General features: G+C 40.7%; 2 protein-coding genes across 2 annotated transcripts; one reads left to right on the forward strand and one right to left on the reverse strand.

The window, feature by feature from the left end:
• Positions 1-2,500: 2,500 nt before the first annotated feature.
• Positions 2,501-4,728, forward strand: bhlha15 (basic helix-loop-helix family, member a15). The gene is made up of 2 exons (XM_077739168.1): positions 2,501-2,672; positions 3,762-4,728. The coding sequence occupies exon 2, from the start codon at positions 3,795-3,797 to the stop codon at positions 4,356-4,358; it is 564 nt and encodes a 187-aa protein (XP_077595294.1). The 5' UTR covers positions 2,501-2,672; positions 3,762-3,794; the 3' UTR covers positions 4,359-4,728.
• An 892-nt stretch (positions 4,729-5,620) lies between these two features.
• tecpr1a (tectonin beta-propeller repeat containing 1a) lies at positions 5,621-15,524 on the reverse strand. The gene is made up of 24 exons (XM_077739480.1): positions 15,381-15,524; positions 14,558-14,813; positions 13,657-13,839; positions 13,461-13,583; positions 13,267-13,386; positions 12,578-12,752; positions 12,414-12,514; positions 12,066-12,167; positions 11,847-11,989; positions 9,570-10,096; positions 9,321-9,466; positions 9,042-9,197; positions 8,820-8,969; positions 8,582-8,739; positions 7,907-8,125; positions 7,707-7,803; positions 7,556-7,635; positions 7,421-7,477; positions 7,172-7,346; positions 6,963-7,098; positions 6,796-6,888; positions 6,610-6,716; positions 6,428-6,547; positions 5,621-6,250 (listed from the first exon to the last, which is right to left on the reverse strand). Exons 2-24 carry the CDS (start codon positions 14,780-14,782, stop codon positions 6,128-6,130), a joined length of 3,516 nt encoding a protein of 1,171 aa, XP_077595606.1. The 5' UTR covers positions 14,783-14,813; positions 15,381-15,524; the 3' UTR covers positions 5,621-6,127.
• Between the last annotated feature and the right edge of the window lie 77 nt (positions 15,525-15,601).

Consider the following 15,601-nt stretch of genomic DNA (forward strand, 5'->3'; position numbering starts at 1 on the left):
GTGAATATATTGATGTGTTAAGCACAATTGAATCCAAGTCAATCAAAGTGTAAAAAATAACAGTTCCGATAGGCTGTTTTGATAAAAAATGCATGTATAGAAAAAATCTGATGTTTTATTTACAAAATTATCGCCTTCAAAAAATTATCTCTATATTTTAGTTATGTTTTATCTGTTCACAATATTGCATGGAAAGTCCTTGAATAAAATTGTCGCAGAATTTCATGTAATTCTGCGAAGGATTAATCTTAAAACATTCGGCGCCTCTATAAAAGCTCCTCCCCTTTTCACATCCCATAAATATTTTCCTAGCGCCGCCCCTCCTGCACACAAAAGTCTGGAAAAAACATCATGCACAACTAGCTTTTTAACTCTTATTAAATCAGATATTTGCTGACCTAAAGATCGGCAAAGTTTCTCCCCTGAACCAAACCCCAACAAGTACAGCGAAATATATTTTTTACGAACGCAAACTTCAAATTCTATACTCCCACCTCTAAACATCTGAAAATCCTTCTAACAAATAATTAAAAGAAAATATTTTTCCGCTTTCCACATACGAACGTTAGCGTTCGCCAAACCAAATGCTAACAAACACTAGCATAAGATCAACTAAACATTGACAAAGTCACACAACTTCCCTGTGAATACTTGTCATCATTACACCTGCAACCCAAAAAATAAAAACTCCTGACCCAATCCCCCCCTTTCCAAACCACCTCACCACCATAAACTCAACACCAACATCCGTTTTCTCCCTCATATAAGCCCCCCCTCAAGCATGTCATGACCTTGACCTACCAGATAACAGGTTAGTCCCATAATCCCCTGACTTTTACTCCTTCGTAGCAAACCCTGCCAGCCAAACTGCACTTTTCCACCTGCCTGCTCGACCTACCCGGATAAAGGCCAGGCTCTATTTTCTACCCCATACGGCCTACGCTTGTTTTTCTTTTCAGACCTGATGGAAAAAGTGACAAGGAGTCCAGATCTGATGGATTCGGGGCACCTGCTCGCCGTGACATCACAGAGCGGCCATGAAACGATTAGCCACCACTCGGTGAATACACACTCGCTTACGTAAGACCTCCTGGTACCTTTCCAGCACCCCCCCTGCCCCTTTGGTTCGCATCCAAAGCCGTCCTTGGACCCGAGCTGTGACATGACCCGAATGTTTTTGGCTAATAAACATTGAGATATACTCATCTCTTTAATGTTTTTTTTGTTTTTGACTGTTTTTTTTTAGCCTTGTGTTTACACGCCTCATTACTTGAGTGTATTCAGCATTTATCAAGGCGGTCTTGACTAAAATAAACAGTGTAAAGCCTTCAGGCTAACTTAGTTAGAAACTGAACAAACGCAAACTAGTAGATAATGTTTCCACAGAGCGAGTTTGGGTTGATTAGATACAGAGTACCTGGGGAGGAGGGGGAAACTTGGCAGGATCAGTCCGACACACAAAAACATGTTCATCGAGGACTAGGAAATTTGGTTCTTGCCATGTACGTTATTTTATAGTCCGCCTAGCATGAACAAGTTGTTTTGGTTGTCATTTGTTGGGTTGTAGCTTTAAATAAAGTTGTCATCAGGCTTTTCCTGAGGTAGAAGCTTACATTTTTGTTTGTAAGAGAACAAAAAAGATCATTCCTTAGCTATTTTATCCTAAATTACATTTCATTCTCTAAAAAGCAGGTAGTAGCCTTTTTATATTTGTTGAAAACAACGTATTTGCTTCCTACTTTACAATTTTAATTCTTTTTTTTAAATACTTTTACTAGGTAGCGCAAATATATAGTAATATCTTGACATAACAGCACCTCAACATACAATTGCGATACCAGTAGAATTTAGAGCAAATATTTGCCTTGAGATAGGAGAGAAATTTTGAGATACGAGCATACAAAATAAAATAGTTTTTTTGTATGTAATATTCTGTCTTTGGGTTTTTTCAGAGGGTGGGAACTAATTAATTTGTATTTACTAGTTAATTTCTATGAGAAAGGTAGATTTGAAATAAGTAAATCGACGTATGAGCTCTGTTGTGGAACACATCAAGCTCCTATCTCAAGGTATTAGTGTATTTTTCTAACATTTATTCAACGTCATAGATAGTAGCCCTCTAGGCCTAACAGTCTAGGTTTGTTTACATTTATTTAAAGAAGGGGTGTGTCCATATTAAAGAAGGGTGATGTAGTACTTTATCTATGTTCTGTTGATTTTTCCAACTGTGCAAGATTTGGAGCGAAAAAATGGGAAAATGCAAGAAATATAAACATTTAACCTTGAAATATCAACAAGCCTTATACATTTAATTCTTCAAAATATGGATTTAATGTAGGTTAAAAGTCTTCTACTTGAGTTTTTGAAAGAATTGGCTTTTGCTACAGTTGTATAAAAGGCCCATCAAAAGGTGGTGGAGAGTAGGGGCGGAGTTTATGTTTGTAAGGTGCCATACGATTGGCCGAGGAGCGCGACGTGTACCTCATTCTGCCACAGGTCCCTCGCATGTGACAGTGACATTTGCGAGCGTCCACCGCCGCACTGCCATGCGCCGCACTTTGCTCCAGCGTCTTCTCATCTTCTTATGATGGTCAACCCAAAAGCTGATTTCCAGGCCACATTTTCCCAGTGAACTACAACCAGTGGAAACAAAACCAAACATTTTATCCCAGGTAAGACTCTAACACACCTTTTTTATACATTACCTGCTCTAAAACTGGTCCTTAAAGATGAATCCATGGATTTTGTCAAGCCAAAATGTCTGCAAACAATCAATATTCAAACCTAAATTGAGTAAGTTTGAATTAGTCATGTTTGAGGACCGTTTGTGAGTCTAACCTTGAAATTGAGTTTATCTCGGGAACGGGGGAGGATAAGCCGGGGTGCAGGCGGGGGGAAACATGGTGGTCTTTTCACACTGCAAACCACTGATTAGATACAGCAGGATGCATTAGTGTTTGAGTTGGAGACGTTGGAAAACGGTACGTAAGCACAAACCTTTAGACGTCCTCATTGGTCAGGCCTCAAAGTGTCAAAGGACAGGGACAGCACCTGGTAGAAATCACATCCATAGAAAATAGAGCTTGCTTTATCTTCATTCATTCGTTTTTGGTACTACTTATCCTCTCAGGGGGGTGCTGGAGACTATCCCAGGCAGGGAAAGAGTGGGTAATTTGGGGATACTCGGATTTGATAGGCTGAAATAAACCAGTAAGCATGAAATAGCAGGAAAATATTGCAGTTTTTTTCTATGGTTAAGAGGACAAATGCTTTATTATTTAAATGGTGGAAATGTTACAGGACTAATGTATCTGTATACAGTAAAATATATAGACTAAATAACCCACTTTCTAAGTATTTGTATTACTTAAGTCAATATTTTTTCTGTCATTACTCTTGTAGGGGGAAAAGTACTTTCACCTTCAGGAAAAGAACATGTTTTTTATTATTATTTTGTATTTTTTACCCTTGACACAGGTTGAGCTTGTCCCTGTATACTTTATGGGTGTATGAAAAAGGTAGAAAAACTTCTAGACAACAATAAAAAAAACTACAAATTGGTATTGTACATCAATGTGGTTTGATTGAGTGTCTTTGAGTAGGATCTGTATGTTAACAAAGTTCTGAATTAGATATGTTTTCCATATTAATGGCATCTAGAGGGAAGCAGTAACCCTACAAAGTAGTACAAGTTACCCATCATGCCCTTCTCAGTTCTCGAGGATCTCCAAGACATTTTACTCATCATTCTGTTCTTGTAGACCCACAGCCACGGCGATCATCTTCCGAGCGAGATGAAGTCCAAAGGGAAAGCTGTGAAAACACCCCAAAGAACCTGGTCCGACCCCGAGCCAGAACTGGAAGCAGACACCGAAGCAGAAGCAGTCTCCAGCGAACAGGAAGACTCGGAAGCCTCCGACAGGATCGGCGGCACTTGGAGGGGTTCCCTGAGAAACCGGAAGGGCGGTCGGCCGAGAGCTGGGGGCGCCCGTCGGCGCCGTTCCCACGGCTCGGCCACCAAGGAACGTAGCGTCCGGCGCCTGGAGAGCAACGAACGCGAACGCCAGCGCATGCATAAACTCAACAACGCCTTCCAAGCCTTACGCGAGGCCATCCCGCACGTGAAGACGGACAAAAAACTCTCCAAGATCGAGACCCTGACCCTGGCAAAGAACTACATCAAGGCCTTGACCTCCATCATCCTGGACATGTCAGGAGACCTCCCGGCCGGCGAGGTACCATCGGACGCCAGCGCCGCCAAGCTCCTCCAGTGCTATCAAAAACATCTGGAGGAGGAAGGCGAGGAAGGTCTTACCCAGTACCTCACCCACATGCGTAGCTTAAGTCAAGTTAGCTAGCGGTTGGGGAGGCTGGAGGATCTGGATTTGGAGGTTCTTCTAGCTTTGGTGGTCGAGAAAAGGACTCTGTGGGATCGTAGTGGACTTGAATGCAACTCTACTGGACTTCGCTTCATAAAAAAACCCACATTGAAGGCTAAACATAATTGGGCCAAGTCTTTGGGTGCTCGGACATTTGGTCGCTGGTCTCTTGGTCGCCGGTCAAATGGTGACAGAGAGTTTACTGTTGAAGCCAGCTCTCAAAATTTAGTTTATTATCTAAGAACGAGAGTTTAATAACTAAGTACTGTTTAATGTCCAAGTACTGTTTAATATCTAAGTACATTTGACCGGCGACCAAAAGACCGGCGACCAAACGTCCTGTCACAAGTCTTTGAGAGTCTTTGAGTCTTTGAGAGTCTTTGAGAGTCTTTGAAATTCTTTGAGATTCTTTGAGAGTCTCTGAGAGTCTCTGAGAGTCTCTGAGTCTCTGAGAGTCTCTGAGAGTCTCTGAGAGTCTCTGAGAGTCTCTGAGAGTCTCTGAGAGTCTCTGAGAGTCTCTGAGAGTCTCTGAGAGTCTCTGAGAGTCTCTGAGAGTCTCTGAGAGTCTCTGAGAGTCTCTGAGAGTCTTTGAGAGTCTCTGAGAGTCTTTGAGAGTCTCTGAGAGTCTCTGAGTCTTTGAGAGTCTTTGAGAGTCTTTAAGAGTCTTTAAGGGTTATTGAAGGTCTTTGAGGGTTATCGAGGGTCTTTGAGGGGGTCCTGTCTTTAAGCTTTGGTTGAGAAAATGGGGATTTTTGCTGGGTTTTTCTTTTTGCATGTGATCTTCCTGCCTTTTTGGGGGTGCCGGGGAGCCGCCAAGAATCACTTGTCACAAGATGCAGGAAGGGAACACGTGCATTTAAATGAAGAAGTATTTGCTCATTTGCTGGTGGTGTTTGCCCCTCCCACTGTGGACACAAAGGACTTGTTTGACTTGTCTGTTGAGACATTGTTTCAAGAGTTGGATTATTTGTAATACCCTCAGGTGGGATATTGTACTGAAGACGGCGATTAATAAATATGTATTTATTAATATTTTCACTCAATTGCTTGTAGTGAATATTTTTTAATTGTTTTGTAATTATTGGGAGAATATTTTTTAAAGCAGAAAACATTCGACATGCCATGGAAGATGTATATTTTAAGAATTTGTTAAGAAAATTGAGTACAATAGTAGCATTAGTTGAATTTAAGACTTAAGGATTTGCAAGGTGGGGCTAACCGACCCACCCTAGTAAACCCTCTTAATTAGTTCATCTTATTGGTTTATTTAACTCCTCAAACAACGAAAATCATTGAGGTCTATGCTTGGGGCTGTTTGTCTTGACTTGAAAGATAATCTGGTGTGACTGGCTTAGATGCTTCTGGCATATTGTAAACTTATTTTCATATAATATCACCTACCCCGAATTTGGATGACTGAAAACAAAACAAAAAAACATTCAATCTATACAACATAAGCACAAAATACAGTGTTATGACTTAAATTGTGCATTTAAACTTTGAGTTTCCTTTACTAATACTGTACATACCTCTGACTATATAAAATAATAATATAAACATCTCTATAATGACATCATGGTACAGTACGTGCTGAATTGTGTGAAAATTTTTGGTCGAAAATAACAGCAGAAGTGTTTTTGCACAGTAAATAAGAGAAAGATTGCAAAAAACCCATAAAATACAGTAATTGCACATTTAAAAACATAGTCGGTATGTTTATAACATCTCATTTTTTAAACTTAAAAATGTCATTGACCTTTTTCTCCCTGAGTTTCGGGGTTGCCAGACGCCAGAGGGTCTTCCCGACGTGGGACGCATAAACTGGGGGGCTCCATAGCATTCCCTCGAACTGTGATGTGGTCCCACCCACCCTTTGTGGAAAAAAATACACTAAAATTACCATTTTAAAAGGTAAACTTGAATTATGAAGAGCAAACCCGGATTCCTATTATAAGATGATCGACATAAACTAGTACTTAACTAATACTGTATTTTCCGATTGTTCTTGCAGTGTAAACTTTTCAAGAATTTTCAAGGCCTTTCCTTACCCCGATGCCGTAATCCCACGACTGTCCTTTAGGCTGAAACGGATGGATTCCGAGCCGATGACAAACCGTCCCACGACTAAGACTGTGACTTCCCTGCACTTTGTCAGCAATGATCCAAACCTAAAACCAGACCAGAACAGAGTTACTTTTGGTTTATAACTTCCCATTTATTTCCCACTCACCTGATCAAAAGGCCCGACCGAGACTTTGCGTACATTATTCGAGACAAAATCCCACGATGAGCCCTGAGGATAACTCGGGGTCAAACCTACCCGGTACCATAAATTCCCTTAACAAGAAAAATCAGAAAAAAATTAAATCAACAATTCATTAAAATACAATACTCAACACATTCAATATATTTTCACCATCTTCATCAACAGCATAGACTGAAGTCCTTCCAACAGACACTTGTTTCAGTTTCCGTTTCATCGGGGAGGGAATGTGGTACCAAGACTCGCCTACAGAGGGACACAAAGCAGACTTTCCACCCTCAATCTCCATCCTCGTTGCAACTTGAATACCCTTCACTTACCTGCAGGAGTTTGAGGAGCCACAGAACCCCTAAAAAATGCCGAGCCGTCCTTGGCAATTGCCCAAACTTGACTTGCGGCACCAATGGAGATGGACACAAAGGGCTGGTCAGTTCCTACATGAAGCCAGGACGTTCCCTAGGTGGTCAAAAGCAATATCAAAAGTCATTCAGGGTGAAGAAGAACGAAAAACCCATGTTCCCAGACTCACCGCAGGATTTAGGACTGTCACTCCCAGTCGGCAGAGTACATCCCCCTTGTTGCTAATTGCCCAAACAGCCACCAAATCCACATCGCTATCAGGTGGGCATGGAAGGATGGTCACATCACTCAGTTGAATGGGCGGGACTTCCTGCCAGGGACCTGTCGTAGTCAATCTGCACTTTCTTTTTCATAATAAAAGTTCAATGTTATCGACAATAACAAAAATACTACTATGTTACAAGTTTTTAGGGACTACCTGGCCCATCTTCGGCGTCTTACAAAATCTTTAATAGTTTTATGACTGTGATACCACCTGCAAAGAAATTGTAGTTTAGACAGAAATTACGGCGCCAGGATTGGTTAGACTCGGTAAAGGATTTTCGAGACCTACGCTGGGAAATCGGCCGCGTACTGCCAGCCTTCTCGGTCCGTTCCCCCAGAGACACCGTAATCAATGGCCCAGTCGGAAGCCTAGAGAAAAGATGGTGGTACAATAGGTTTTGTTTTTCAAGGTCAGCCACTGAATGTATATGTTTACTTACCCATGTCCACTGAGGGGATGGAGGCTTGGTGTTTGTTTTGGTGCACTCACGAAGACCTGAGGCATTACTCCACATGTAGCGGTCTGTAGGAAGACCTCTAAAAGACATTGGATGGGACAATAAGTGACTTTAAAACTTCTATAAAACAATATGCTAGGAGTATTCCAATTCCTAACAATTAATTAAAGCAGCGAAAATACCGGTTTGTGTATCCAGTGACAGGGTTCCACCTCTGGTTCTCGTAGATGTAGACACTCTTGACATCAGTCTGGGTGTAAACATGGTCATTACACGTGGGAAAACTCTGATGGAAGCCCCCGGCGTAGACCCAGGCATTGTGATCGTAACCGATCCCCCATACGATGCCGACGCTGTTGCTTTCCACCATGCGAAGATGACCTCCGATCTGACGCCAGAACCTGGATAAATAGACCAGAGTTTTTAACAATGTCTATTTGTGTGGTGCTTTATTTTTTAACTAGGTCTACAACGTCTTGTCTTGTCTGTCTTGCTACTGCAAACAAGAAATTTCCCAAATACGAGATGAAATTAAGTTCTCATCTTATCTCATCTGAATCTCATCTATATCTCATCTCATCTAAATTTCATCTCATCTAAATTTCAACTCATCTAAATTTCATCTCATATAAATCTCATCTCATCTATATCCCATCTAAATCTCATCTCTAAAACTCATCTAAATCTCATTGAAATCTCATATCTAAATCCCATCTAAATCTGATCTAAATCTCACCCAAATCTCACTTAAATGTCAATTAAATCTCACTTAAATCTCACTTAAATCTCATCTCATAAATCATTCAAGTTATAAAAGAAATTCCAACTTGAGTCAGTTATAATCAACAGAATTTTACATCTGGTCGCAGGGGGTGGGGTACGGCATCATCTCAAGATCAGGGGTTGGTTCACTGACAAAAATGTCCCCTTTACAGGTGATGGACCAGATGGCTTGTTTAGAAGGAGGACCTTGAAGGCCTCTGGAGTCGCAGCAGGAGACGCTCAACAGAGCCAGCTAGAGGCAGAACAGAAATATGGGTAACACTAGGACAGTCTCCTTAAAGTGATCTGAATTTTCCAGATCCGTTTTCTTACCCAGTCGTGCATCTCCTGCTCCGTAGCTGCCGCCACCCGAATGGGCCACCTCTTTTGAATCCGTTCGGGTGTATAAATGGCAAATGTGTGTTTGGCGTCATTGAGGACAGGCACCAGAATGGTCACCTCGTTGATGAAGGCGTGCAGGTACTGAAAGGAAAACAAGTGAGTGAGTCAATGTGCATGAAGTATTATAGGCTACAATAAAATGATTCTTCTCACCTTCTTCTCCTCATTGTAGTTATAATAGACGAAAATGATGCCATCTTTGTTGCCTTCTGGGCCTGAGAACTGCTCCAGTGCAAAATGAACGTCGATCCATTTGTGTGGTTTCCAGTCCCGCCACCACTGCATGGTTCCCTTCTTCACCCAAACACACTTGCAAGAAAACAGATAAGGTGGAAATAACATTTTAGTAAATGCCTTTATTTCAATTTTGCAAGAACTGGCCAACCAAGCCAACCACTAGTCAGAGTAAATTGACTATTTGACACTTTTTACCTGCTCAATAGCTTGTTCATAATGTTTGAAGTCGTCCAGTTCTCTCTTGGTCCTTTCGCTAAGTTGTGCATAAATCTGTCTCCGCCAATCGGCAACCTGGGCCGAGGTGACGGACAGGCTCATGGACTGGACAGACTGGGCCAACACTGGAATGAGAAAGATGGAAATAAGAAGATAGGAGTTAGGAGAAATTAATCTTGTCAGTAAATATGATTGGTTTAGAATCTGGGGAGGAATTAGTCAACCTACACGAGGAGTTTACGGCGCCAGAGAACCATGGCGGCTGGGAATGAGAATCCACAGAACAGCCACCTCCGTTGACCCACGCCCAAAGGGGGTGCTCGTCCACCCCGTAATGGTCTTCCATGGCGAGGGAGTATGTGGCTACTGAAGACAGGCTGGAGGTCTCAACGGAATCGGACAAGAGTCCGATTTGCTTCTCCCGCGCCTCGGCTAAATTCACATTACTCCACTGGGAGTCGACTAGGTTTTCTACCGGAACCGAATCGACAGCTGGGGGTTCTTCGGGGACACTGAGCTCCGGTGGGACGATGGTAGGGGTAGAGACAGGGTCTCGATCTGAAACCAGCTGAGAGATGAAGCTGTCGCTGGTGACTTTTGGCACGCGTGGTGTGGAAGTGTCAGCGCTCTGCTCTGAAAGTTCATCGTTGGCATCGGGAAAACTGGGTTCGTCTGTGAAGTCTTTTTCTGTGGCATGTCCCACGTCACTGGTGGCGGAAGGAGGGGGATTCACCTCGTTGAAGTAAAATCCGGCGCTGTTGAAGGAGCATAACGTCATTAATAGAAGAATTAAAAGAAATGGCTGAATGTTATACATGTACATCTGTGTATGTATGTGTATGTATGTATATGTATGTATATGTACATGCATGTAAATGCAAGTAAATGTATGTACATGTATGTACATGTATGTACATGTATGTACATGTATGTACATGTATGTACATGTATGTACATGTATGTACATGTATGTACATGTATGTACATGTGTATGTATGTATATGTATGTATATGTATGTATATGTATGTATATGTATGTATATGTATGTATATGTATGTATATGTATGTATATGTAAATGCAAGTAAATGTATGTACATGTATGTACATACATGTACATACATGTACATGTATGTACATGTATGTACATACATGTACATGTATGGACATGTATGGACATGTATGTACATGTGCATGCATGTACTTGTATGTACATGTATGTATATGTATGTATATGTATGTATATGAATGTATATGTAGGTATATGTATGTATGTATATTTATATATGTAGGTATATGGATATTTATATATAAATGTATATGTATGTATATGTATAGACATGTATATGTAGGTGTATGTATATATGTATATTTATATATGTAGGTATATGGATATTTATATATAAATATATGTATATATATATATATATATATATATATATATATATATATATATATATATATATATATATATATATATATATATATATATATATATATATATATATATATATATATATATATATATATATATATATATATGTATATATATATATATATATATATATATATATATATATATATATATATATATATATATATATATATATATATATATATGTATATATATATATATATATATATATATATATATATATATATATATATATATATATATATATATATATATATATATATATATGTATATATATATATATATATATATATATATATATATATATATATTTCAGCAACACACTTAATAATTAATTAATTTATTTATATATTTATGTATTTATTAACTTATCTATTTATGTCTAAAATGTCTTCATCTAGGTCTGTATTCCTACCCTTTTGCTACAGTGACAATAAAATTCCCCAAATACAGAATAAATAAAATTATCTAATTTAATCTAATTTAACCTAATACCTAACAAATATTATTATTTGTATTTCTTTGGTGATTCTAGTACAGGGGTGGTCAAAGTATTCCATTAAGAGCCACAGTGGTTGCATAGTTTCATTCCAACCTCAGAAGAGAAAAGCTTTCCTCAATACTAATGTCCACTGCGTGCAATCAGTGGATTGCCATCAGGTGCTGCTCATTTCAGCCCAACCCCCGCTGGTGCAAAACTCTGTCTTGGAACAAAATGCTGTAGCCAGCCACATCGACCCTTGAGGACTACTTTGCTCACCCCCGCTGTAGCAAATAACAAGTGGTGTCAAACATACGGCGCTGGGGCCAATCCAGGTTATTCTGCTTTAAAGGCAATTTTTAGCTTATTCATACTATACAAGCAAAACCAAATGCTTTAGTTATATTATTTTTCTCTTCCTATCCACAGTCACATCCAAATATACAAAAAAATAGTGTTTAAATACCCCTAAAATTAGACTTTTTGACTACCATTGACAACAATGGCGGCCACCAATTGAACTTTTTAGCCCAAAAATTAATAGACACACCCCTTCTATATAAAAATTTGAAAATAATGGACATTAATACCTCTGTTGGCTACTGGCACTAGAATGCGACCGATCCCCATCTCTGAGAACTGAAATAGCCTTCCAAGTTTTACCACTCATTTCACTCGCCGTGACGCCCTGACGGAAATACACGGCGCGATCCTCACTGCCAATGGCCCACACCTACATGACAACACAATACATTATTTTGAGAAACACACAAAACAGTGTACTTGACAGAAAGGGGGAGGAGCCACACCTGATCATTGAGTCCAACACTGATGGTGAGCATTTCTCCAACCATGCTGATCCAACCGGAGCCACGAGGATTGTGGGAATTCACTCCTCGCCGAAACCACACCTGGTATAGAAGTACAATATTATTTATTAGTCGAAAATTGGGTGTTTTTCCTATATTCTGTCAACAGGTGGCGAGCATATTTTCCCCTTAACTTAGCTGAATTGAGGACCTAAATATGACCAGTGATGTATTAATGTACAATTCACAATAACAGTGATTGAGTTAAGATCATTCATCATCATTTTTCATACATGTTTAACCATTATTGACCTCAGTAAATCTATGGAAATCATCATGGAGACTTACTTTGTTGTCTTTTGTCAAAGCCCAGACCACATTGACTCCAACTGCTACATGCATGACACCCACATCTGGACTAGGAGAATCCAGCATAGACCACAATGTACCTGAATGGAAAAAAAATGAAGTTTAGAGACGTAAAATCCGAAAAACGATAGAAGTCGTCTTACCTTCGGGACAGTCCCGACCAACCCCTTCCCTAACAATCAGCTGACCCTCCCAAAGCACCGCCCACACCAGTTCTCCGGGTCCACAGCTGATCTGGACCACCTCCCCAGGGATTGAAATGTCATTCCACAGAGAGCCTTCTGGATTTTCATGGCAGATACCTTCTCGGAACCAAACCTGGGTACACAAAGAAGAAGTATTACTGTAATTTCTCGCATATTAGCCGTATTTGTTATTAATAACAACAACAAAAATGACTGAATGAAAGGTATGGCTTATATGCATACAAGATGTACAGCTTTGCTATTCTCTTTTTCACCAGTAGATGTCGAGAAAATTAACATTGACTATTTGTTGGTTATTTTCTGTTTTGCAGTAACAAAAGAGCTATTACTGAATGGATTACTAATGTTGACCCTAATAATGTGCTTTTGAGTCATACATTATCTTAGAAATATGTTTTTTTATATAAGATTTTCCCTTCAAAGTAAGATATTTGTACTTCCTATGGAAAATTATGAATATGGAGGGGAAATTTTGATTCAGGGGGGCGGCTTATACGCGAGAAATTGTGAGATTTGATGGTTTTAAGGAATTTTAAGGGTGTGGATTATGCATGGGGGTGGTTTATATGCGGGAAAATACAGTATTTTGATTCTTATGGAGGTTATAAAGAATTAAGAAGAAGTACCTTCCCCTGAAGGGAAACAGCCCAGAGTGAAAGTTGGCCACGGGGTTCCTCGGTAATCTCCCAACCACCGCAACTGATGTCGCTGAAAGGATCCGGTAGAGTTGTCTTCTGTGAAGGAATCTTGAAAAAAAAAAACAATTCCATTAAGAAAAAATCTTAAAGTGATTACACATAACAGTTAACTCTTGACTCACCTCAGCCCAAAAGTCCATGCTTTTGTACCTCCTGTGACGAAGCCATCTTCGACGACGGACGCAAGAGTTCCACTTTTTATCCTTGGTGTAAACAGCCGGGAAGTCAATGGAGTAAGTCCATCCCTGCAGAAGATGTTCATCATTTAAAAAAAGCAAAGGAAATAACCCTACATTTGGAAAAGTATAAACACCGAACCTCTTTCTCTGTGTCTTCGCCCTCAAAATTCCCATCCACATACCAGTCCCCTTCCCACTCCCAGTGTTGAGAGGGCAGCCGAAAACTGGAAGGAGGTTGATGGTGCAAACCCGTGATGTCACTCCACTGCCATCGGTCACTGGGTAGCAATCTTTCGGAGAAACCATCCACAGGATTCCATCTCTGAGAGCATAGAAGGCAAATTACATCAGTTAGTAAAGTTGTTATATGGCGTATACACATTGAAATGATCCCAAAACGTATAAAATACAGGAAAAATGTATAAGTTGGTAGGTAGGGTAGGTGGGCATGTAGGGTAGATGGGCAGGTAGGGTGGAGGGGCAGGTAGGGTGGAGGGGCAGGTAGGGTAGAGGGGCAGGTAGGGTAGAGGGCCAAGGAAGGGTAGAGGGGCAGGTAGGGTAGAGGGTAGAGGGTAGAGTGGCAGGTAGGGTAGAGGGCCAGGTAGGGTAGAGGGGCAGGTAGGGTAGAGGGGCAGGTAGGGTAGAGGGTAGAGTGGCAGGTAGGGTAGAGGGTAGAGTGGCAGGTAGGGTAGAGGGTAGAATGGCAGGTAGGGTAGAGGGTAGAGTGGCAGGTAGGGTAGAGGGTAGAGTGGCAGGTAGGGCAGAGGGTAGAGTGGCAGGTAGGGTAGAGGGTAGAGTGGCAGGTAGGGCAGAGGGTAGAGTGGCAGGTAGGGTAGAGGGTAGAGTGGCAGGTAGGGCAGAGGGTAGAGTGGCAGGTAGGGCAGAGGGTAGAGTGGCAGGTAGGGTAGAGTGGCAGCTAGGGTAGAGTGGCAGCTAGGGTAGAGTGGCAGGTAGGGTAGAGTGGCAGGTAGGGTAAATTGACATAGGAGCACAGTCCCGGGACGCATTAAGGTCGTATCTCAAGGTATGACTGTACTTACTTGATTCTCGTAAGTTTCCTCCTGGAAACGGATGGGGACATCCGAAGCATAAACATTCAGGTAGATCTTGTTGTCGCAAGCGATGCCCCAGCAGCAACACCCAGTCGCGCTCACCCGCTTAAATTCCAGCTGGGCTTCACGGCACTGCTCCCATTGTTGACCCGCCGTGGACAGGCTGTAGACCCGCCCGTGGACGTCCACCGCCCAAAGCCGGGACGCCGGCATGGCCGGACTTTGCCGGAAGGATGAAGACCACCTATTTGTTTTGGATCATAAAATATTGTTAGTCAATATTTCATCAGATTAGTTTTCACAAAACAGTTTTGTTATTGATGTGTATTGCTTTATTCAGGTAATTCTTTTATGATTGTGTTGAAATGGAGTTTTTGGATGAGACTTTTTAGAGTTTATATTACATCTGGAAAGTGAAAACATTGATTTTATTCTCATTTCAGTTTCGTTTTCGGGAAATAAGGAAGAATGGTGCAAAAATCTGGAATAAATAGATATTTATAGAATAGATCTTCTATGGAAAGAACTTTTAGAATGCATCGTAGATCGTAGTGGTTCATCAACATTATTGCACCTGACAAACATCATTAAATCATGCGCTCGAGTGATTTTTGGATTGTAATTTTTCACAAACAAACTTGCCACATTCAGTGTTTGATTTGCGTGATTAGATTTAAGGCGATGAGCGTATGAAAAGCATAATAATCAAAAGTCGCATCTTCGGCGATGACACAGTTATATGTTTGGCGTTGGATTACAAGATTAACACTCCTCAAATAACGAGATCGCGGAACATCTCACAGTTACTTACCTCAAAATTCGATAAACGTTGCTTTAAGAAACGATTTCTTAATGCACGGAGAAAAACACATCGTTCATAGTTGTTATTTTAGCTGGAACGTGATTATTGTAATCGCAAGCAAACCCGGAAAAGATGGTTGGTTGCTTCCTTCTGAATGGCTGCCTCAGCGTCTGACAAGGACTATATTGTCCGCCAGAAGGCGTAGTTTGCTCTGATATTTTTGTAGTTTT

This window comes from Stigmatopora nigra, chromosome 18, assembly GCF_051989575.1.
Source record: "Stigmatopora nigra isolate UIUO_SnigA chromosome 18, RoL_Snig_1.1, whole genome shotgun sequence".
In the NCBI taxonomy this organism is placed as follows: Eukaryota; Metazoa; Chordata; class Actinopteri; order Syngnathiformes; family Syngnathidae; genus Stigmatopora; species Stigmatopora nigra.

What these genes read in the sequence shown, in the direction of transcription:
- bhlha15 (XM_077739168.1), top strand. Translation starts at nt 3,795, where the DNA reads ATGAAGTCCAAAGGGAAAGCTGTGAAAACACCCCAAAGAACCTGGTCC.
- tecpr1a (XM_077739480.1), bottom strand. Translation starts at nt 14,782, where the DNA reads ATGCCGGCGTCCCGGCTTTGGGCGGTGGACGTCCACGGGCGGGTCTAC. An exon ending in CTTTGACAAAAGACAACAAA is followed by an intron (nt 12,168 to 12,413) that starts GTAAGTCTCCAT and finishes CTTCTATACCAG; the next exon opens with GTGTGGTTTCGGCGAGGAGT. An exon ending in TGACAGTCCTAAATCCTGCG is followed by an intron (nt 7,099 to 7,171) that starts GTGAGTCTGGGA and finishes TTGACCACCTAG; the next exon opens with GGAACGTCCTGGCTTCATGT.